The following is a 22,471-nucleotide window of genomic DNA, read 5'->3' on the forward strand; positions in this document are numbered from 1 at the left end:
CTAGAGCTCCATCTTGGGCAGACAAGGAGGTCCGCCCTGCCGGCTATACCATGGAACAGCGGCGTTTTCTGCGATCCCGAACGTCAAGATCAATTCGGCTGTCGTACTCTTATTGAAGATCTTGGTCGGCAGCCTTTTTGCCGTTCGATCGATGCAGAGCTCTCTGATTGCTTTAGTACCGTCGCACGTGATGGAGAGATGGAGTGTCGGATTAGTCGGTGCGGCGTCTTCCTACGCGCGAGGCTGGAGATTGAGCAAGCTTGCTATGAAAGGTCGGATCGGGGATCGGGGATCGGGGCTTTCCGCTCGCCATTGTTACACCGGACACTTTCGGGCAGCTACAATGAGCTGCCGAGTAGCGGTAAACAAAGGGTATGCGACCGCGCTGTCCGATGGGAATCCGTGAATCTTGAACGCGGACAGAGCTTTGTGTGTGTGTCACCATTGTCGCCGAGGGTAACACGACAGCGACCGCGTGATGAACTGCAGGGTGCATATCAGAAGCTTCTTTGCGGCAATGTTGTGTTTGATCGACAACGCAGCACCGCCAGCCGCAGCGAGAGACTTCTGTGCCAGTGTCGCACAGACCGTTAGTATGGCAGAGGAGGAGCAGTAAAGGCTGCGAGAAAGCCGAAAGAAGGGCATGAACAAGCAATCCCGCGGCTCCGAACGGTCACATGTACTTTGAATGCGCCTTGCTTTGCTGGCAGCAGCGCTATAAGGTGTATGAGCGAGCGTTTTCAAATTCCGCAACCGGTCCGCCGCCCAGTGATCAAACACTCGAAGCTCTGTTCTTGTTCCAAACCACGCGGCTCCTAGAAATGTAAGCAACCAACACCAATGTGTTCTTGTGTGTTCTTGTGTGTTCTTGTGTGTTCTTGTGTGTTCTTGTGTGTTTGTGTGTATGTGTGCGATGACGACGGACGGGAGGACGAGAGAGTTCTAATAGGAGGATCAAGAAAAAGAGTCTAAAGTTTGTATTTGTTCGGCATGGTCTTGCCGACGGTTCGGCCCCGTTTTGAATTCAAACTGTCTGATGTATTCATGCAAGCCAAGTGAGGAAGAAAGGAATGCCGAAGCTGGCAGGCTCGCTTGTCTTTGCTAGACATGCCGTGTTGTTCTGGTGCAGCATGTGTGTACTAGCCTTGCAACGCCGCAGGTGCAGCTTCGGTAGAACGGTTCGACATTGTGCACCGCCGGCATGTAACCTCTCTTGGTCTTGGCTGGGATGCAAGTGCACGCATATGCCTCGGAAGTCCTTCTTTAGTGTCGCCGTGTCTCGCCGCTTGGATCGCCCACATCCCTACATCCAGCTCCGCCGCCGCCGGTTGTTGTGCTTTCCAAACCGTGGGCTTCTGCTTTGGGATGATCCCTGAAGTGCCTGTGCTCTCACTGATGATGAGGTCGCCCGTGCTGACCATGTGCTGACTGGGCCGTAGGAGGAAAGAATCTTTTCATGCCATACGGCCGTCGCTTGGTTCGCTTGCCCTCATGCCTCAGCTGATACAGCTTGTTCCCTACATTTGCTGTCCAAGGCACTGATACAGAGTGACCCCTGAGATTAGAGCAATCATATTAATCCATCCATATTAATCCATCCATATTCATCCATCCTCATTAATCCATCCTCATCTCCGACCTTGACTCTTACTCCTCTCAATTTCTCATCCGACCACCTCCTTCACTCTCATCTTCGCCTGTCGTCGTCGATCTTTCTTCCCGCCATAAATATAGTAAGGTATCCCTGCTTAAGCATCACCAAGTCTCTTCGTAGTCTTGTCACTCTCCTGGCTCGCTGTAATTCAACATGAAGCTCTCCTCTACAGCCCTTGTGGCAGCGATCTCACTCGCCAGCACCGTCACCGCCAACATTGGTCGCGGTGTTCCCGACCCCAACCACATCCAGAACCTCTACCGCCGTGCTCGTGACAGCGGCGAATACAACAAGCTCATCAACAAGCGTGCCTCCCCCGCTCAAGCCGCCCTTCGCCCTCGTGCCACCACTGAGCCCGAACAGGCTAAAATCCTCGACCCTCAACAAGAATGCACAGCTTACAACCTTCCCGAAGTTGCTGCTCTTGCCAAAAACTTCCCTGTCCCTTGGGAAAACGCCACCATCCTTCCTGGCGACACCGAAGCCCAAACCGTATGGTCCAACATCAAAGCCTCCGGTATCATCCCCGCCGGCATCACACCCAAGGGTAAAGTCAATGGAGACTTCTCCGCCTTCACCCCCACCTATCCTCGCTCCGACCCTGACTGCTGGTGGAGCTTCAACGGTTGCGATGACCCTAAACACCCCAACCTTTCTGAGGATCTAATTCAGTGCCCGGAACCCAACACTTGGGGTCTCACATTCGATGATGGACCCAACTGCACCCACAATGCCTTTTACGATTTCTTGCAGAAGAACAACCAAAAAGCAACCATGTTTTACATCGGTTCCAACGTTCTCGACTGGCCTCTTGAAGCTCAGAGGGGTATTGTCGACGGACATCATATTTGCGTACACACTTGGAGTCATCAGTACATGACTGCTTTCCCTGACGATCAGGTCTTTGCTGAATTGTACTACACTGCTAAAGCGATCAAGGATGTTGTTGGTGTCACCCCTACTTGCTGGCGTCCTCCATTCGGTGATGTCGATGACCGAGTCCGTGCTATCGCCAAGGGTTTGGGTCTCGAAACTGTCCTCTGGACCGACGACACGGACGATTGGAAGATCCTCCCTCTCGGTACCCTACCCACCCCATCCATCGATGCAAACTACGCTGCCATCATCGCCAAAGAAACACAAGGTCCCACAGCCGGCCAGGGTAACATCGTGCTCACACACGAAATCAACGGTCATACAATGGAAGAATTCATGAAACAATACGCAAACATTCAAGCCGTATTCAAACACATTGTTCCCCTCACAGCTTGCAAGAACCAATCTCGTCCCTACCCGGAAAACATCGTCTACCCTAACTTCGAACAGTATGTTGCCGGAAACATTAACGCTACTGGTCTGCCCAAGGGCAGCGAGATTAAGGCTGCCGATAACAACTACAACCCGAGCAGTGCTGTTGCGCAGAGTGAAACGGGCACTCAGAGTGCCGGCATTGCTGGTGCGACCAGTGGTGGGATGAGCAAATCCGGTTCTAGCTCGGTGACGAATGCAAGTGCTTCCAAGGCTTCACAACCATCGAGTAAGTCTGGTGCAATGGGATCAGACGTGTTGGTGGTTGCTTCAATGGTCGCTGGTGCTTTGTTGAGTGCGATTGTTATGCTTGCTTGAGCTCGTGGGGGTTTGAGAAAATGCTGGTCCGACGCTAGCTGGCGCAGCAACTCTTGCTCCTGTTCATTCGGTAGATCTTTCATGTGTTTATGTATACGAATCACATCACCTATTTGACAGGACAGTAGATTAATCATGTCTCGTTTTTCTCAGGCTCGTTTGTCGCCATGTGTGCTCTTCATATCGTGTCGCCTACATTGAGTCGAGCGCACAGTCTGAGGGTTTTATTAATAACTGAGTCAAAAGCGATCGTCTGCAATTACATGGCATGGGTATCATCAATCTAAATAGCAACAACAAAGGGCGCAGCGGTACAACAAACCGCTCTGCATACCAAACCGAAATCGAATCTCTTCCACCTCTACACTCTGTTCAACGCCATCGTAGTAGCTCTACTACTCACCAACGCAGCCCTCGGACCCGCCGGTTTCGCTGCACCACCAACCGTTCTCGTCCTCGTCTTCGCCGGCAGAGTCGTGAATCCATCCTCACTCGCTCCGCCAGGAACCGTGCGAATGGACGGCTTAGCAGACAATCCCACCTCTTTCTGCTGCATGTCTCTCTTCGCAAGAATAACAGAAGGAACCACAGCACCAGGAGCAATATTCTCCGCCGCCACGACACGATTTTGCTCCACCTCAGCCTCTTTTGCTTGTTTGCGCATAACTCTGCGCAAATGGCGCAGGGAAGAAGAGCGAGGAGTAAGACAAGGAGTGAGTGCGCCATGGACTGTAGCTGCTCGTTGGAGCGTGGATGCGACGATCCCGCTGAGCGGAAGGGTTTGCGCTGTGATAGCGGAAAGCATGGGTAAGGAAGCAGAACCGGTGTTGGCTGCGTTGGCTGTGGCGCGAGAGAGACTTGCAATGGTAGGTCTCATCACGCTGGGTGAGAAAGATTGACCTGCGGGAAGCAAAGTTTTCTTTGTTGGTGAAGTGAGAGTCGTGGTAGTGCTGGAAGTGGTGGTGGAAGCATTAACATTGCGCTGACTCCCAAATCCAGCCAGAGCAGCCTTGGTTCGAGCTTTGATCTCCTGTAATCGAGTCTGACGCGCTGCTTCCGCTCGACCTAGACCCTGTGAGACGCTGCTACGAATGCTGCCACCAAACCTACTGCTGACTGAGGTGGCAACTGATGGCTTCCTCACATCGTTCTCCACAGCTTTCACAGGCGCGCTTGGTTCCTCCTCCGATCCGATACTTGGTACAGCAGGAGTGGCTGTGGTGCTTACACCAGTAAACCTATTCCCCACGCTAGCAGAAGCCGTCAAATTTGCCCTAGAACTGATACTTCTCGATATCGCAGCTTGTTGCTGTTGCTCCTTCACAAAAGCCGCTTCTCTCTTCTCCCCTCTCGCACTAGCCACCGTCTTCTTCGCCGCCCCACTACCTGCGAACCTACTCTTTGTCGCCTTAATCACCGTCTTCTTCAACGAATAAGCAGCTCTCACCGCTCCGTTCTCCGCATCCCCATTTTTGTTATCCGAGACGCTGAACTTGTACGGCATCCCTTCACGATCCGGGCGAGTGACGCAGATGACAACAGTCTTCTTCTCGGGCGGGATTTCGAGAACTGTATTCTGCAAAGCATCGCAGTCTTCGGTGACGGCGAGTCGGAGACGCTTTGTTCGTGGGGGCTCGGTGCTGTTGGATGCTTGACGAGAGGTGGTGGTGGTGAGGGAAGAGGGGAGCTTGGCTTTGGAAATGGGTGGGATGGGCAGTGGTCGACGTTGCGATTGAGTGGGAGGTAGTTTGCGGGAGCTGGTGGAGCGAGACAAGGCGGCGAGACTGCGGGTTGAGGTTGAGGCATCTACTCGGGGGCGTCGCGCTAAGGTGGATGTGCTTGCGAGCATTGGCAGACGCTGTGTTGTGGATGTGCTGGCGGCCATGGTTGCAGCTTTGCTCGGTGCAGCTGTCGAAATCGCAGCACCATTAGGTTTGGCATCCCGTCCGCCACCAACACGTCGAGCAGCGTAATGGTTCACGATAGAGTCCATCTTCTTGAATTGCTTTTCGTGATGTATCTCGTACCTTCCCGAACGGCTCTTTGACATCCCCTGGGTGGAAGCCGAAGCTGCAAGGTTGTGCCAGGTACCATTGCTGATGCTGGACATGGTCGTCAGCGAGCCCGAAGTGGAAGATCGCCCAGCTGCAGTGAGCCTTGCATTCATCTCTGCCAGGACGGAAGCAGCAGCCGCTGAGAATTGGCGGCAAGTGATGGAAGGCAGTGTAGACGAGCTGGTCAGATGCTCGCTCGAAACGCCTTCCGGAATAGGCAGAGACGTAATGTCAGGGTACAAGTTTGAGCTGGTCTCCGCTGTGATGGTGGATTGGCGGCTCATTTCGAGGATGGTCGCTGTCGAGAGCGGCGATGCAGTGAGAGTCGAGCTAGGTAGCGCCTTGATGATGCGTAAAGGCTGTGTGGTATCTGCGCTTTCGTTGGCGAGCGTAGGTGAAAGAGGCGGTGTCGGAAGCTTTCTTGCAGACGCGGGCGAGAACAGAGGGAAAGCAATGGTGTTCTTCTGCGGCGATCGCAGCTCCTCGTCCTCATCATCCGTATCCATCTCATCCGTTTGCCCTTTGACCTCTTCAATAGCCTGGACCAGATCAGACATCCTCTTCTGCCTCGTGCGTGGAGTCAGTGGCGGGAACGGCATAGCTTTCGTCCGATCTTGATCGAGCTGCTGATCATCGTTACCAGACTCAACACTAGAAACGCTCTGCCGGGGACGCTTGACATGGCGAAGGATTGCAACGTTGCCCTTTGTCGGACTGTCGGAAGGGATGTTGGAAGCAGCATACTCTTGTATTTGCTGAATGAGGTCTGCGTTCTTGCCGATTGCTTTGATGCCGAAACGACGGCAAAGGTTGGTGAGCTGCTTGCGTTTGAGGCAGTGAAGTGCATCGGGGGAGAGTAGCATGTTGCCGTTCATGTTGAAGGTGATGGTTTGCGGGATGATGCGATGCTAGTGCACCACCGCGGTTGTAGGCTAGATGTGATGATGACGATGAAAGGGGATGATGGATGGACGGAGTCCAACCAATTCAGGAAAGGGAGTCAAGTGATGGTCAGACAGACGACAGAGGCTTCCATGCGGATGGGTGCTCGGCAAACAGAGCTGAGTTACATAAATGAGCCTTTGCTGACGCTGTGTTTGGCAAGTGACAGTTCGAGTGCTTCAATCATCTTGGCCTCTTTTGCTCTTCGTGTGTTGTACGGCGGTTTTGAGATGAAGTTGGTGTTGAGAGAGGTTCCACAATTGAGCGAATTTCAATGCGCAACTTTCTCGGCTCTCGGCGCCAAAAAAGTGTTGGTCTCCGTAAGGGCGCGTAGATCGATCGGGCTTTGTAAGTAAACACACGAGATCTGAGATCAAGTGTTGTTCTCACCTGTCACACACACTCACCCACGTTTTCTTAGCTGCTCTGTGTGTCAGGGTGTGTCAGAGTTACAGTATGTCGGTCTTCCTCCACACTGTCACACTGTGACATCCTGGTGAAGAAGGCTCAGGCTCAGTCTCTTGATCATCCTTAACTGCGCCTCCTTCTCTCCATCGTTCTAACTTTGCGATCGTGCGGAACAAGTTCGCTGCGGGAATCTAGAACAGTGTCAGGGCGTGATCCGCGCTCGACACCAACGACCCACTCCATCATCTCTTCCCGGCCCGTGACGGACCGATCTTGCCGTTAGCCCACGGAACCATGGTCAGCTGTTCTGCGTCTTCGGCGGCTTGAAGCTCTTCCTCGAGCTCAATATATACCTCAGGCCGCAACTCGGAGCTCTTGTTCGGTCGCTGCTGCCGAACATACACGCCACGCAGCTGTGAGGATCACGTACACCTCCGCATCGGCACGGAGCCACTTCAACTTCATTAGACGGCTTCCAATACCTCCCTGCAAGTGATCACAACCTTATACTGTTACGAACGACTACGGGCTTGCAACGTACCAATCTCGTGTATGTGCTTGCGGGTCTGGCAAGCAAGTTTCAGAAAGCTAGCCTCGCCCGCTCCTTCTTCTGCATCTCACTTCTGTAACGTACGCAGTGACGACACACGTTTTTTGTCCTACCACCCTTGCTTTCCGCGCTTAGTCCACCTTCCGTTTCATCTCGGATAAGCTACAACTTGCGCTTTGCTTCATTTCCGCGCATGCTCACACACTGCGCAGATCAACTAAAAGAACTCAGTCGATCACACCTTAAGCTTCGCTTCAAGCTGGGATCAGAAACCGTTGTTCCTCGAGGTCGTCTTGGTCTCTTTCCCTTCACGGACAGATTCTCCCTCGTTGCTTCTCTTACCGATCTCATTTCCGCATCTTCTCTTCCCGCGACTTTTATCACTTTTCGCACTTTCCGTCCCCGTTCCGCAGCAGAGCCATTCTGAAGGCCTTTCCGCAGTCTGTAGCATCGACAGTTGGTGTTGCTAGAAGGATATATACTCGCCCTCCGAAAGCTCCCCAGCCCATTCCCCTCTCCGGTCGACACCCAACACTTTGAAGACATCACCCTATACTCATACACCTTAGCCCACTCGCAACTACCTCGATAGACCATAGAGAGCATCCCATCTTCCCCATCTACAACACCTCTTCTAAACGCTTTACGACCACTCAGTCGCTATCTTGTCGCTGGACTACGCATCTATCGTGCAGGCAGCAGCATCGTACAACCTCTCCTCTCAGAGACACTGCTCTATCTCCCACTGTTCTTTCACCACCCTTCTCTTTAAGGCCGCGAGCATCTACCATCAATAGCTAATTCTGAGCCATTTCAGCGACCACCGCATCAACTCTGCGAGCAAGTCCGGTCTCACTTTCATAGCTTACGGCCATTGTCTGGTGCTCGTCAAGTTGGACTCTTACTCATCGTTGTTCAACCACATCCATATTCGACACAGAAAGCCGCAGAGCTATGGAACACAAGCGCAAACATCGCGGACAGCGACACGAACGACATCCCCTTGCAAACACCACCAGTCGCGGAAACAATCACGGCTCAAGGAAACGACCAGCCGTAGACGCACACTCTCCACCCGCCAAGAAGACGGCTACGACATCCAATCGCTCGCCTCATCACCAAAGCTCTTCAAAGCATCAACACCTTTCAAGCTCTCGACATTCGTCCAACATCCTAAAAGGCTTGTTCCAAGCCGGGAACTCTGGCGGTCCAGATATCGCCATCGATCTCACCATGTCGGACTCAGAGTCAGAGGCGGAGTCAGACCTCTTCCACGACCTCCTCTTCGATGGAGCTTTCGAGGACACACCCACCTCGTCACAAGGCATTGATGGCTCTTCGCCTGCATCGACAAGTAACTCAGGTCCCAACATCATCAAATCCAGGAAGGTACAATCGCATTCGGCGGCCACTCGTACCAGCACCACCAGTAACGCAGCAGAAGGCTCCCCAGCCTGGGCCCTCTTCAGCTTTGAATGCGAAGACGAAGGCGATCCCGGCCGAGTATTGCTACCGAAGCATGACTCCGCAACACGATCCGAGCAGCCAACAAGCATCCAAACGAAGCACAGCAAACCCGCCTACGAGTTGCAAGGAGATGGTTCGGAGACCGTTGCGAGCACGTCGAGCAGCGATTCTGATGATTGCATCCCAGCATTGACCCCGCGGACCGGAGTTGTCGCTCCTTTGAATGTGGTGGAGACCCACATGCGCGTGGGCGTAATGCAAGCTCAGATGGATGGGAGGAAAGCTGTACCTTGGGGAGTACAATACTACCTCGCCTGTCTTGTCTCCTTCGGCCTCTTCAGCCTGGACGAGCTTTCATTGACGAAAGGAGTCAATGCACTACGGTCCCCTCTGAACGCCACCTCCATCATTGCACTCTTCGAACCCACTAACCAACAGATCCTCTGGGAGGCTTGCAAGGAAAAGGGTCAAGCTCCTGTCATGGCAAGGCGAGCCACCGACTGGGAGCGCCAAGTCCACGCTGAGCTCGACCGTGAGGCCCAAATCTTGGCCGAATCCCGCTTCAACGGCGTCATCGGACCACCAGGGGAGGAGATGAGATCGTTCGGCGGCCGTGTCCTCTTTGAAGGTCGCATTGCATGTATCAAGAACGAGGGGCCTCCCAAAATTGGAAAGCATCGCAAACACCGCGATTTCGAAGTTCAGCTGCTTCCACCAAAGATGGGTGGCAGCTGTCGCTTTTCTAGACGTTTCGGCAGCGTCAGTATCCTGCGCTTGAAGATGGAGCCCAGCATGGCGAAGGATGCTCGTCGCTTCGCAGTTCACCCTAAGACTCGCGATATCCAGCAAGAGATCTCTGATTTCTTCGCACGCCCCTTGCTGATCATGGGTCGCAAGTATCGTCCTTTCATCTGCAAGGACGAGACAATCTTCTATCTCTGGATCGAATCTCCCAAGAATTGTCCAGAACAGCCAGAGTTTGACTGCATTTGGGATTTCATCGACCACCATCAACCTTTCGCAGAGAACGGTCGATCGCCTCTCGGCAAATACATTCAACGAGTGCAGCTCGGTCTCTCGACTTCGGTCCCCGCCTCGGTGATAGACAAGATCACGTATGAGCCGGATGTCTTTGGTGATCCAGATCCAGTTACTGGCAAGCGCGTCGAGATGACCGACGGTGCAGGTGTTGTCTCGCTTGCCGTTGCCAAGGATATCGCCGAACACCTAGGGTACGAGTCAGTCCCTTGCGCCTTCCAAGGACGAGTAGCAGGCTCAAAAGGCGTCTGGTATATCGAGCCTCGCCCCGAACGCTCATTGCCCGGCGAGAAGCCGACTCGCTGGATCAGGGTGCGCGACTCTCAGAAGAAGATCAACTATGCGGACGACAAGCCGTTGGATCCAAGCCAACTCGTCATCGATCTGTTGGGACCCTCGCGCACGTTTGCTCCCTCCACGCTCTCCAAACAAATCATCATGGTCATACAGGCGAATGGCGTTCCAACAAGTACGTTCGAAGGTATGCAGGAGGCTGAATTGAGAGCCATTATCGACGAGATCTCGAACTGGGATGGCCCGGATGCCACCGTCTGCATGCGGCTTGCTACGGTCGTCGAAAAGTACTGCAAAACCGAATCGATGAAGGCGAAGCGAAGCACCGAGTCCGCCGAGCATCGTGCGCAGGGGATGAGCGACTTGAAAGGCAAAGGTAACGATGGAAGCAGCAGCTTTGGCGACGACGATCGTGACATCTTTCACGGTCAGAATGGCAGGCACCTGTGGAACGGGATGCCGTTGTGCAAGAACGAGCGTGCCTACGAGATGCTGCTTGTCGGCTTCCACCCAAAGTCGTGTCCATATCTTGCCGAACTACTGGTTGAGATCGCAGACAACGCCATGAAGAGGATTATCAAGCGCTTTACAATCCCCGTTCCCCGCAGCGCTGAAGCTATGGTAATGCCGGATCCGACCGGCACGCTGGAGGAAGGCGAGATCCAATTTCGCTTCAGTGGAGATCGGCTCCTTGATCCCGAGACGAGATTGAAGCTGAACCATGTTCCAGAAGGCGATGTCCTGGTTACTCGACATCCCTGCTTGCTTCCGACCGACATTCGCAAGGTGCGCGCGGTAGTACGACCAGAATTAAGCACCTACGAGGACGTCGTCGTGTTCTCGATAAAAGGGCAGGGACCGCTCGCCTCGCTTCTCGGTGGCGGTGACCACGATGGTGACACCATCCGAGTATTCTGGGAGCCAAAGCTCGTGGAACCTTTCCAAAACTCGGACACCAAATACGCAGATTGCCCTTTTGAAATCAGCGATGTGTTTGACAAGTCCAACACGACAGTTGCTGACTTTGTTGCTGCACACAGCAACAAGAAGAAGAACGAACGTGACACGATCCTCGTCAAGGAGCTCGTCGCTGGCGCTTTCCAACCAGCGGTTCGTGGCCTCTACGGCGTTATGCACCTCTACGCGGCATGGCAGTTGGGAACATACAGCAAGGAAGCAGTTGAATTGGCGCACAAGTTCTGTCAGTGCATGGACGGTCAGAAGACCGGTCTAACGCTCAAGGCTCGGGTCCGAATCAACGACAGTAAGAAGTATCTGGGTGCTTTGCCTGATTGGGCGTACGATTCTACAGACGAGAGTGAAGCTTACGATTGGTTCTCAAAGGAAGACTATAGTCCGGCATCGACGGCGATCAGAAACGCAGCTCGGCCCGAGTCGGCTCTGTGTGCTTTGTGGATTAAGGGGAAAGTACAGACGGGCATGCTGAAGAAGAAGTTGTTCGAGCAGATGGAGAAGTTCCGAGGCGTTGAGGACAAAGCCATCTCGGGGCTGTGGAAGCAGGCACAGAGTCTTGGGCGCGTCTCGACGGAAGAGGAGGAAGTGATTGGACGCCATGTTAGGGTGATGGAGGATAGTTACAGTCGCACGAATCGGAACACTACTGCGATGATCAAGAAACGGAAGGGCGAGCTGAGCAACAGTGCTACAAGCAAGACTGGATTCAAGAACGACGGCCGGCAAACGAAAGCGCAACCCTTGCGTAGAGTTCAATCCGAAGCCAACCCCTCGATGTCGCAGAGAGAAGAACTGGGCGGATCACAGATGGAAGGTGAGGCTGCCACCTTTGCCGTCGACGATCTGAGCAGCAATGGCCAGCCAGAACGACGCGGAGGCACGATCGAAGTGCCGACAGTCTTAGGATCGGCCAGCGAAGTAGGGAGATGCTTCTGCCAGTGGCCCGAAGCCTTTGCCAAGAAACACATGAGCAAGTTGGATGACGACGAGATCGAACGACTCGCAAGGCTGCGTGCTTCGTATGCTTATTCGATCACGTACTCTCACAGGCCCAAGTTCGCATTCGAGATGGCGTGGCGATGGATCATGAGCCTCAAGGCGAAAGAGACCGGAAATGCAGGAACAACGAGCGATGGGCGTCGATTGCAGGACCAGGCACAAGGTCTCGGCGGTCTCCAGGTACCTTTCTCAACCCTAGATTTGCTCGGCTTGCGCAAGAAGATCATCACCCGCAACTTTGAATTGACTCAAGGTCGAGGAGTAGAGATCTAGCCGTCAACAGGCCCCTCATCATCCGCCGACCCCTTCTATACCCCACGGGCCCATGTTCCATCCTTATGCGAAGACATTGCATCAAGCAATACGGAAGCGGCAGCATCCAATAGTAACAAGGCAGCGGTAGCAGGCTGAATGGAGTAGAGAAAGCATCGCCATAGCGACTAGATCAAGAAATATACATTCCCGAATTCCCCGATTTCTCTGATTTTCCTGATTTTCCTGATTTTCCTGATTTTCCTGATTTTCCCGATTTTCCCGATTTCCCTTGTCGTTTCCAAAATCTTGGTTGGAGACACGTTTCCGAGCTTCAGCTGCGAATGAGGAGCGTTGGATTTCGCAGCGTGGCCCGACAAGACAAAAAAGAAAATCACTAAAAAGCAGAGAAATTGCCATCGCACTCTGCTGCCTTGGAAAATTGACGAGCCTTGAGCTGAGGAGAAGATGAAGCATTTGTTTTCAAATTTTGAAAGATACAGAGAGGCGCGAGAAGAAGAAGAAGAAGAAGAAGAAGAAGAAGGCATTTCTTTCCGATTGTCCCACTCTCATCCGATGCATCTCTTTAAAAGAAAGCGTGCTCGTGTACCCTTTTTTTTCTCTCATTTTTTTTTTTCTTTTTTTTTTTTCTTTTTCCTTTTCTTTTTCTTTTTCTTTTCTTTTCTGGTGCTTGTCGGCAACTTTCCGAAGCTTGGCTGACTCGGACGAGCAATTGCATTTCACTTTCAACGACACATCCCACTCACTTCCACCTCATCCTCATCACCACCGTCACCACCGTCACCAGCTTGCACACTCGACTTCTCTCGCGACTGCTACCATCGGTCAAAGTCAGGCAAGGCAGCGTTGGCATCTTTCCACCCTCTCGCCTCCTCCGTCGCAAAGGCTTTCGACTTCGTGACAACCCGCCGCTGCTGGGTGCGTGGCAGTTTCACACCACCACCATGATCGCATCCCTTGCTCGTGTTCAGAGGGGCCGCCATGGTCTCTCGGTGGCTCAAAAGGCTTTGGGTGCCAAGCGCACCCTCGCCACCCCCGCAGCTGATGGCCGCGTCCCCACGTTCCATTCTTCTCGAGTTCCACCATACACAGAGCTGCTCTCCACCCTCGAGACAGTTCGAGCACAGCTCAACCGGCCCCTCACTCTCTCCGAAAAGATTCTCTACTCGCATCTCCGCAACCCCGAGCAGGATTTCGCTGGTGTCGGTTCGGATGTTTCGGCTATTCGAGGCAAGAAGTACCTCAAGCTTAAGATCGATCGTTTGGCAATGCAGGACGCTTCAGCACAGATGGCTCTCCTCCAATTCATGACCTGTGGTCTTCCTCGTACCGCCATTCCTTCCAGTGTACACTGCGACCATCTCATCCAGGCATACGAGGGTGCAGAGGCCGATCTCAAGCGTTCCATTGCCTCGAACCAGGAGGTCTTTGCCTTCCTCGAATCCGCTTCCAAGAAGTATGGCATCGAGTTCTGGGGCCCTGGCTCCGGTATCATCCACCAGATCGTTCTCGAAAACTACGCAGCACCCGGTCTTCTCATGCTCGGTACCGACTCTCACACTCCCAACGCCTCTGGTCTCGGCTGTCTCGCCATCGGTGTCGGTGGTGCCGACGCTGTCGATGCTATGACCAACACTCCTTGGGAGCTCATGGCACCCAAGGTGCTCGGCGTTCACCTCAAGGGTGAGCTCAGCCCATGGTGCACACCCAAGGATGTCATCCTTCACCTCGCTGGCAAGCTCACTGTTCGTGGTGGTACAGGAAAGATTGTCGAATACTCAGGTCCTGGTCTTCAGACTCTCCCCGCTACCGGTCTCGCCACAATGTCCAACATGGGTGCCGAGGTTGGCGCTACTACTTCTGCATTCCCCTTCACTCCTGCTATGAGCTCTTACCTCGAGGCTACTGGTCGTGCCGAGGTTGCTCGCGCTGCTGAGCGTGCCGCTGCTCAAGGTTTCCTCTCTGCCGACCAGGGTGCCGAGTACGACCAACGCATCGAGATCAACTTGTCCGACCTCGAACCTTGCCTCAACGGTCCCTTCACTCCCGATCTCAGCACTCCTCTTTCTGAATTCGTCAACAAGGCCAAGTCCGATGCTCGCGACCACCCTGTCGAGCTCAGCGCTGCTCTCATCGGCAGTTGCACCAACTCTTCTTACGCCGACATGGCTCGTTGCGCCTCCCTCGCCCAGCAGGCTCGTGACCGAGGCATGAAGGTCAAATCTAGCTTCGACGTTACTCCTGGTTCCGAGCAGGTCCGAGCCACCGTTGAGCGTGATGGCATTCAGCAGGTCTTGACCGACGTCGGTGGACGTGTTCTTGCCAACGCTTGTGGTCCTTGCATTGGTCAGTGGAACCGAAAGCAGTTGCAGGGAGAAGACAACGTCATCCTCACCTCCTTCAACCGTAACTTCCGTGGCCGTAACGATGGCAACTCCAAGACCTGGAACTTGCTCGCCTCTCCCGAGATCGTCACTGCTATGGCCTTTGCCGGTCGCCTCGACTTCAACCCTATGACCGACACTCTCACTGCTCCTGATGGCAAGCCCTTCAAGTTCGAGCCCCCTCAAAGCGACGTCTTGCCCGCCAGTGGCTTCGCTCAGGGTGATGTCGACTACCTTCCCACACCCATGCCTGAGCCTCAACCCGACACTGAGGTCCTCATCAGCCCCACCTCCGCTCGTCTTGAACCTCTCGAACCCTTCCCCAGCCCCTTCGCCGCCACTGCCGCCCAAGGCAAGTACGAGCTCCCCGCCATGCGCTGTCTCCTCCGCATCAAGGGCAAGTGCACCACCGACCACATCTCTGCCGCCGGTCCTTGGCTCAAGTACAAGGGTCATCTCTCCAACCTCGCCGAGAACACCCTCATCGGAGCCACCAATGACGAGTTCGACGCTGTCAACGTCGCCAAAGACTACGTCACCGGTCAGAAAGACACCATCCCTGGTGTGGCCAAGGCCTACAAGTCTCGTGACCAGCCTTGGATGATGGTCGCCGACCACAACTACGGAGAGGGATCTGCACGTGAGCATGCTGCCTTGCAACCACGATTCTACGGATGCAACTTGATCGTCGCACGCAGCATTGCTAGGATTGCAGAGACAAATTTGAGGAAGCAGGGCGTTTTGACATTGTTGTTCGAGAACGAGGATGACTATCTCAGGATTGGATCTGGTGATCTTGTGGAGACGGTCAACTTGACGGAGCTGATTAAGCCAGAAGGAGATCTGTCAACACAGGTCAAGTTGAAGGTGACCAAGTTCGAAGAAGATGGCAAGACTGTTAAGCAGACTTTCGAGTTGCCGACTAAGCACTCATTGAGTGCTGCTCATTTGGATTGGATCCGTGCTGGATCTGCGCTCAACCTTATCCGTGAGCAGGCCGCCTCTTCTTCCAGTGCTGACTCTGCTGGTGGTGTCTCTGGTGCTTTCGCTGCCGCAGCAGGTGCAGCCAAGTCAGCAGTCAACAAAGTCGCTTCTCTCGGTGGCATTCGTGGCTACGCAACCGCAGCAGGTGGTAAGCCCACTGGAGGCTCCCGAAACCCCAACGATCCCAACTACATTCCCCCCGCAGCTGATCCCCGCACAGAGTCCATTCGCAAGATCGTCTACCCCCCATCGCCTTCGACCGCCCAAGACAAGGCCGCACACTCGGCCACCTCGGCATCTGCCGTCCTTCCCTTTGGCGACGCATCCGAAGAAATTCACAGCACCATCACCCGCGCTTGGCTCCTTTACCAACGTACACAGCGTGAAGAGCTCGCTGCTCGTCTCGACAAGAAGCAGGCCCGTCTCCGCGAAGCTCTTCAAGACCTTCGTGAGCAAGACCCACGATTGTATGCCGCAGCAACTTATAAAGTTGCACCGAACAAAAGGTCGCCCAAGGAACACAGGAAGTTGGTGGAATTGGGATTGGTGACGCTGCCAGGAGCTGAGCCCAAGAAGGATGCACCGACGGGTGCTGAGGCGAGGAGGTTGGTCAAGGCTGTTGCAGGTGGTGCTAGATTGGAGGGGTTGTTCCCGAGGGAGATCAGGGTTCCTACTGTTACGCCAGGGAGGAAAATTTGGCCTGATTACGAGCCTAGTCAGATCCAAAGTTAGGGGGAGAGAGTGAGTTGTGTATTCATAGTAGTTTTGGTTTAGATTCAATTCATACTTTCTTGGCTCAGCGTTCATGCATTCTCGGTCTGTGATTGCAGAAGGTGATGGAGGATGATGTGATGAGATGCAATGCACGAATCTGACATGCACCACCGAGTGCAACTACTGAGTCTGCAACATCTTGGTCCAATCATACTTGTCCCACTCCTTCCTAAAACTCTCCCTAACTCTCCCCTTCTCCTCTTCACTTCTCCTCTTTGACCTTCCAAACCCTCTGACATACCCACCTCCATCCTCACCTTCCGCATCTAAATCCTCCAACACCGCCCTAATCACATCTCTTGCAAAATTCGCATCAAACTTACCCCCTACTCCACTACCTGGACCAGCAGCCATCTCTCCAACATCATACGCATCGTCACCTCCCCTATCTTTCCCCCTCCCCCCTCCTGACCCTCCACGACCCTGCTCGCTATCCATATCCTCAATCACATGCCCATATCCAGTTGACCAACGATAATCCCAACTTACCGCAAAATACGGCAAATTCGGCACTAGCGCATTCCTAAACGGTCTCTCCACCGTAAAATCGATCACCTTCCTATGCGTGCTGAACTCCCCTCCCACACTCCGTAGCGATTCTTTCAACACTCCCGGTAAAAAATCCATCGCTGCTGCAGGAAGTAGTACTGCTTCGATGTAGCTGTGTAACTGCGGCTTTAGCGATGTAATCGTTTCATAGAATATGACTTTTTGACTTTTACTCGCAGCTAACTGCATCAAGCATTTTTGAAAATTCTTGATCTCGTCCCATGTTTCCTCGTCGGCTTCTAACAGACTGAGGTGGTGCTGCATGGGGACGATGAGGAGGTTTTCTCCCATTTCTCCTTCTACTACCCCTTCAGTGTCTGGTATGGCTAGGTAGGCACGATACCCACTAGAAACGACAACGGCGCGGGGAGGTTTGCTACCTTCATCCTGCCAACAAAATCTGCATCTGTCCAGGGCTTTTTGGGTGCGAGCAAAATCGTTGATCGCAAATTGCCGTTTCAGCGCATCACTGCGCATTTTCTTTTTTGCATATCGATGAGCTTCGTCGTCCTGATCTTCTAGGTTAGAGGAGAAGCTGGCGTCGGTCATGATGTTTGCTGCTAGTTCTGCATCTGGGTTCTTCTGCGCGGATGGACCAGCAGAGAACTTTTCCTGTCGAACCAAGTCAGACAGGGTGGTAGTGTCGTCGTCTGCAGAATATCGGATGAAGTGACCTGTGCGAGGATCGCGCGCTTCGAATGTATCTCGACCATTTAACTTCTTCCTGCTCCCCCCATCAACACCTGCAGCGGGGTCAGTGGAAGAGGAATCCAGCGCACCAATATCGTACATCCTCCCCCTAGCGTCAAGTGTGGGAAGCACCTGCAACTCTCTCGTCCCATCCTCAACCAGCACCCCTGCACCACTCTTCCCACCCCTCCTATAGGTATGGGAGGAGGGGGCGAACGCACCACCTTTATCTCCAGCAGCAGTAGTGTGTGCTTTTGCCCGTCCAGATTCTCGCTCGTACTCCTCTTTGAGGGCGGAGTGTTGTGGATCGTCTCCCATGAGTTCGGCTTTGAGGATGTTAGCTTGCAGTTTGTTCAGCTGGTCCGGGGTAAGAATAGGTCGATCGGGATCGGAAGAACCATCATCAAGCACGACTCCAGCTTGAGTTGCATCCGGTCGTTCAATGAATGGCGTAAACACCGACGGAATAGCAGAAGGAGTAGTGGGCTTGGCGGCACTCGGAGTCTCAAACCCAATATTGCGAGGTGGACGAGGTGTTGTTGCTCCACTCGACTCTCCTGGTCGTTTAAACCCTTGTCTACTACCCGGTCTTGAGCTAGGCTCCGAATCATCCGTCCCACTAGTCCTCTCCCCTGAACCGCCACTAGCAAGCATATAACTTCTCCTAGCAACGCTTTGTAACGTTGGCGTACTCCTCCCTCCCTCCTCCTCCCTCTTCTTTCCTTTCGCCTGCCCATCCAAAACCCTCCTCTCCTCCAACGCATCCTCAAAATCATCCATCGTTGCAAACCTCTCCAATGCAACCTCCTCCAAGTCCCTTCCCTCCACTTCCGCCGCCTCTAGCGTACGCTTCAACTTCATCATTCGCCACTGATACCCTGGACCCCCATATTGCTTCTTTCCCTCGTCAGCGTTCGGTGTGGTATACTCGTCAACGGTCTTCCCTTGGACGAGTTGAGTGTTGAGTTCGCGTGAACTGATCTTCAGCTTTTCCCGATCAGATTTTTCCGGTCTTGGTTGCTTCACGCGGGCTTGACCGAGAGTGGAGAAGTATGAAGCATCGTCCGAGTTTTTATCGGGGTGGGATAGCATCCAATCGTCTCGTTTCAGACCAGATGTGTCGGTGGAAGTGGTAGCATGGGAAGTGAGATCGAGAGAAGCAGAGGTGGGGACGAAGTCGGAAGCTGGTTGTTTCGGGTCGCTGCTGGGAGATGCTTCGTTGCGATGGCTTTTATGGTGGCTTCGAGAATCGTGGCGTCGCTCATCGTCTTCCCTACGCCTCTTTTTGCGGTCGTTACGATCTTCCTCCCCTTCTCTGCCGCAATGGCTACTACGATGCGAGCTATGGTGGTGCCTGTGTCTGTGCCCGTCATCGCCCTTCGCCCTTTCCTTCCTGTTGCTATCGCTTCGACTGCTGTGCTTTCTGTCGTCATCGTGTCTATGCTTTGAGTCGCGGTGATGGTGTCGATGACGATCTTCCCTCTCCTTCTCTCGCCGTGAGGAAGAGTGGCGGCTGGAGGATGCGCCTGATCCGCGCTCCCTGTCGTCGCCCATATTTACAGCCAACGACTTAGAGATCGACGGAGGAAAGAAAGGAAGAGCGCTCAGTCATCTTCGAAGAAGTGTAACTTTCCGCCGAAAAGTTTTCGGAATTCGAAGCCCGCGACCCTGTCTGCTGAGCTGCGTGCCAGTGTGGAGGTTTTGAGCGCTCACCAATTCATATCATGCTCCTCCTTCTCAGGACCTTCTCCCTAGGTTTGAGGCTCTCGATCTCACCAGACACCTTGATCCCAGCCTACAGCGACACCTCTGCAGCACATAGCAGCCATAGCCTGGGATACAAGCATTGATTGCAACCCATGAGACACTGAATAGAAGCGGCAGGGGATCACCTCTTAGCGCGCAGGTTTGGGTCATCACCACATGCTACACCTATCCTCCTTCCTCTTCGCCATCTTATCTTTGCCCGCCTTACACCCAAACGCATCCCCAAACTCGGGCATATTCACCAGTACCCCATTTACCCTATATTTCGTCGGGCTATGAGGATCAGTTCTAATCCTCTTCACCTGTTCACTAGTCCTAGTATTCCTAGCCCAACTAACACCGTACGCAATAAAGAACATCTGCTCCCTCGTATACCCCAATCCAGGCAACAACGCATTCGCAGCCTCCACCACCTCCCCTCCCTGCTTTAGCTCATCTTTCCACGCTCTGTAACTTTGCGCTAATCCACCCGCATCGGCAACATCCTCACCCTTCGTAAAATTAGATCGTAGATGCAGCACCCCTCCCTTCCCATCCGACACAGTATAGGAATGGTACTGGTTAGCCAAGCAAGTCTGTCTCTGCTGGAATTCGTGTGCCGTAGCCTCGGTCCACCAGTCTCGAAGGTAGCCATCCTTGTCGTAGAGTCTTCCATCAGGATCGAAAGCATGCGAAAGCTCATGCCCAGCAACCGCTCCAAATGCACCTCTCTGCAAATAACTCGGCCAAGAAACATGGAAGTAAGGAGGCTGCATAATGCCCGCTGGGAACAAAATGTAGTTCCCCTGCGGACTATACTCAGCATTGACTTCAGCAGGGAACATATCCCATGCCTCGCTATTCAACTTGCTCCCTACCTGAGCCCAATCTCTCTTGGCCATCCGAGTAGCCGACGCTAGACGATTCGCAAAGTAATTCTTCCCATCCACCGGCAGATCCGCATAGAAGTTAGCGACAGAAACAGCATCCGTAGTATTCGGACTGGTGGGGTAGCCAACCATGACCCTAATTGCGTCTGCTTTCTCTTGAGCCTTCTTGCGCGTTTTCTCGTCCAACCAGTCGAGTTCGGGCAAACGAGACTTAAAAGCGGCAATGACGGAATAGATAATCTCTTCAACCCTCTTCTTACTCTCCCCCTGGAAAGCTTCTCGGACGAAGTACCGACCAGCCATAAACCCAAGCGCTGCGTTGAGATCACCTAGACAAACCGTTTCCCTATCCTCTTTTGCGTCTGGATCAACTCCTTTCGTGTACCTCTCCAAACGTTCAGCTGCAGCTCGCAGCTTGACGCTAGGCCCCAGCGCAGTGCCGAGCTCCCTAATCGCCGTCCAGACAATATACGCCTCCAGCACCTCCGTCTTTGTTCGCGAAATAAGCGCATCCAACGAAGTGACGAATCTGGGACTGGCCAAAATCACTCGCTTGGGAGTACGCACCGTTAGAGCAGAGTAATACGCTGACCAGCTAATCGAAGCGAAAATATAAGGCAACGTCGTAGAGTTCACCGGGTTATAACTTGCAACCGGATCATAGATCTCCTCCGAATCAGGGGTGATATCCGCAAGCAAGCGTTCGAACTCGACCACCTGATCAGCGAAAGGAGCGAGTGCAGGACGAGACTTTTTGCCTTTCTTGTTTTTCTTATCCTTCTTTCCCTTCTTGGTTTCCTTCTTCTTGCTAACATGCTCGTCGGATTTGTGTTTCGCCTCTTCATCATAAGTACGCAGACCTTGAGACACGACCTTCTTGTAGAACTCGATTTCATCTTTGTCCTCGTAGTACGCCTGATCAGGCAACCCAAGGCCGGAGGGGAAGAACCAAGGAGTAGCAGCAGTAGGGTCTTTCACTGCATCACCGTCAATATTAAGCTCGAAGAAGGCAGGAAGACCACGGCTGTGTGCCCAAGCGAGTGCTTCGGTGAGACCTTTCTGCCTTTTACCTGAAGGCGGGGCAGGACGGGGGCTTTCACGAGGAGGGTGAGGCTTGGGGGATCGTCCAGGAGGTTGGTTAGGTGGGACTGGCTTTTCGGTCTCGTCCGGCTGCACGTGGAAGCGAGACACTTCAACCCTTTCATCGCTGACTTCGAAGTCGGTATTGAGGTCTTTGGCGTCGTGAGCCTCGAAAAGGGTACGAAGATGATCAAGGACATCAAGCAACGGCTTACTACCGAGCTTATCTTGAGCCTTGGTATCAATACACGACTCGTAGTAGCCCTTGAGTTTAGCCAAGTTGCGCTTGTCTGCTTCCGCCTGCCCATCTGTCAGACTGTTACCCTTGCTCGCCTCAAGCTCCAGTGCTTGGGCGGAGGGAGCATCATCAATAATCTGACGAATAATCTTGGCATTCTCAGCTAACACATATTGACCGGTCCCAAACAGTCCAGCATCAGCAGGAATTGGATGAGCCTTCAGCCAGTTATTCGTCGCGAACGCATAGAAGTCATCACAGGGGTTTACCGTCTCATCGATCGACCTGAGGAGTTCGCTTGCGGCAAGAACGCAATCCTTTGAGGTGCAAATGTCTCCCTCGGGCGGGTCCGGGTTAGGGTTTCCAGGCCCAGGAACAGGTGCGGGGGAGGCGGGTCGATGGGCGAGCTTGTACTGCGACCCGGCGAAGAGACCGATGAAAATGGCAGCTAAGAGGAGGAGTGCAACCGAGAGAATGACGAGGAAGCGCTCCAAGGGACGAAGATCTTCCGGTTTAGCGAGGGGGGCGAAGGTGGTGGAGAGATGACGTTTGATGCGAGCGAAGAGAGATTGGTTGGTGGTGCTGCCGGATTCGGTGGTTTGGTTGGGGAGGAGGGGACGGTCTTCGGGATGGTCATCGGTCGATGGTCGACCGTAGTCGCGGCTTGCCATGGTGGGCGGATGAGGGAGGGTTTAACGCGAGCCCTCAGCCGTGTCTGGTTGATTGACTGGTTGGGTGTGGTGTTGTATTGTCTGCAGATACAGGCTCAACGGGAGGAGATGAGTGCTGATCTTGCAAAGGAGATGGTGAAGGAGAGGGAGCAAGGTGTCGTTTGAGATACGCTCGCCTGTCAAGC

At 53.6% G+C, this 22,471-nt stretch overlaps 7 protein-coding genes across 7 annotated transcripts; 3 read left to right on the forward strand and 4 right to left on the reverse strand.

Annotated features, from left to right (window-relative positions):
• Nucleotides 1–1,421, reverse strand: UHO2_03359 (uncharacterized protein; the record flags this gene model as incomplete). The annotated part of the gene is made up of 4 exons (XM_041558274.1): nt 1–231; nt 343–425; nt 684–815; nt 1,241–1,421. The coding sequence occupies 4 exons, from the start codon at nt 1,419–1,421 to the stop codon at nt 1–3; spliced, it is 627 nt and encodes a 208-aa protein (XP_041414208.1).
• Nucleotides 1,422–1,807: 386 nt separating this feature from the next.
• UHO2_03360 (uncharacterized protein) lies at nt 1,808–3,280 on the forward strand (the record flags this gene model as incomplete). The annotated part of the gene is made up of 1 exon (XM_041558275.1): nt 1,808–3,280. The coding sequence occupies one exon, from the start codon at nt 1,808–1,810 to the stop codon at nt 3,278–3,280; it is 1,473 nt and encodes a 490-aa protein (XP_041414209.1).
• A 361-nt stretch (nt 3,281–3,641) lies between these two features.
• UHO2_03361 (uncharacterized protein) lies at nt 3,642–6,197 on the reverse strand (the record flags this gene model as incomplete). The annotated part of the gene is made up of 1 exon (XM_041558276.1): nt 3,642–6,197. The coding sequence occupies one exon, from the start codon at nt 6,195–6,197 to the stop codon at nt 3,642–3,644; it is 2,556 nt and encodes an 851-aa protein (XP_041414210.1).
• A 1,991-nt stretch (nt 6,198–8,188) lies between these two features.
• UHO2_03362 (uncharacterized protein) lies at nt 8,189–12,280 on the forward strand (the record flags this gene model as incomplete). The annotated part of the gene is made up of 1 exon (XM_041558277.1): nt 8,189–12,280. One exon carries the CDS (start codon nt 8,189–8,191, stop codon nt 12,278–12,280), a length of 4,092 nt encoding a protein of 1,363 aa, XP_041414211.1.
• A 944-nt stretch (nt 12,281–13,224) lies between these two features.
• Nucleotides 13,225–16,380, forward strand: UHO2_03363 (putative mitochondrial aconitate hydratase; the record flags this gene model as incomplete). The annotated part of the gene is made up of 1 exon (XM_041558278.1): nt 13,225–16,380. One exon carries the CDS (start codon nt 13,225–13,227, stop codon nt 16,378–16,380), a length of 3,156 nt encoding a protein of 1,051 aa, XP_041414212.1.
• A 162-nt stretch (nt 16,381–16,542) lies between these two features.
• UHO2_03364 (uncharacterized protein) lies at nt 16,543–19,215 on the reverse strand (the record flags this gene model as incomplete). Its single annotated transcript, XM_041558279.1, has 1 exon — nt 16,543–19,215. One exon carries the CDS (start codon nt 19,213–19,215, stop codon nt 16,543–16,545), a length of 2,673 nt encoding a protein of 890 aa, XP_041414213.1.
• Nucleotides 19,216–19,577: 362 nt separating this feature from the next.
• UHO2_03365 (uncharacterized protein) lies at nt 19,578–22,286 on the reverse strand (the record flags this gene model as incomplete). The annotated part of the gene is made up of 1 exon (XM_041558280.1): nt 19,578–22,286. The coding sequence occupies one exon, from the start codon at nt 22,284–22,286 to the stop codon at nt 19,578–19,580; it is 2,709 nt and encodes a 902-aa protein (XP_041414214.1).
• Between the last annotated feature and the right edge of the window lie 185 nt (nt 22,287–22,471).

Source organism: Ustilago hordei (genome assembly GCF_900519145.1).
Source record: "Ustilago hordei strain Uho2 genome assembly, contig: UHO2_contig_05, whole genome shotgun sequence".
Lineage (NCBI taxonomy): Eukaryota > Fungi > Basidiomycota > Ustilaginomycetes > Ustilaginales > Ustilaginaceae > Ustilago > Ustilago hordei.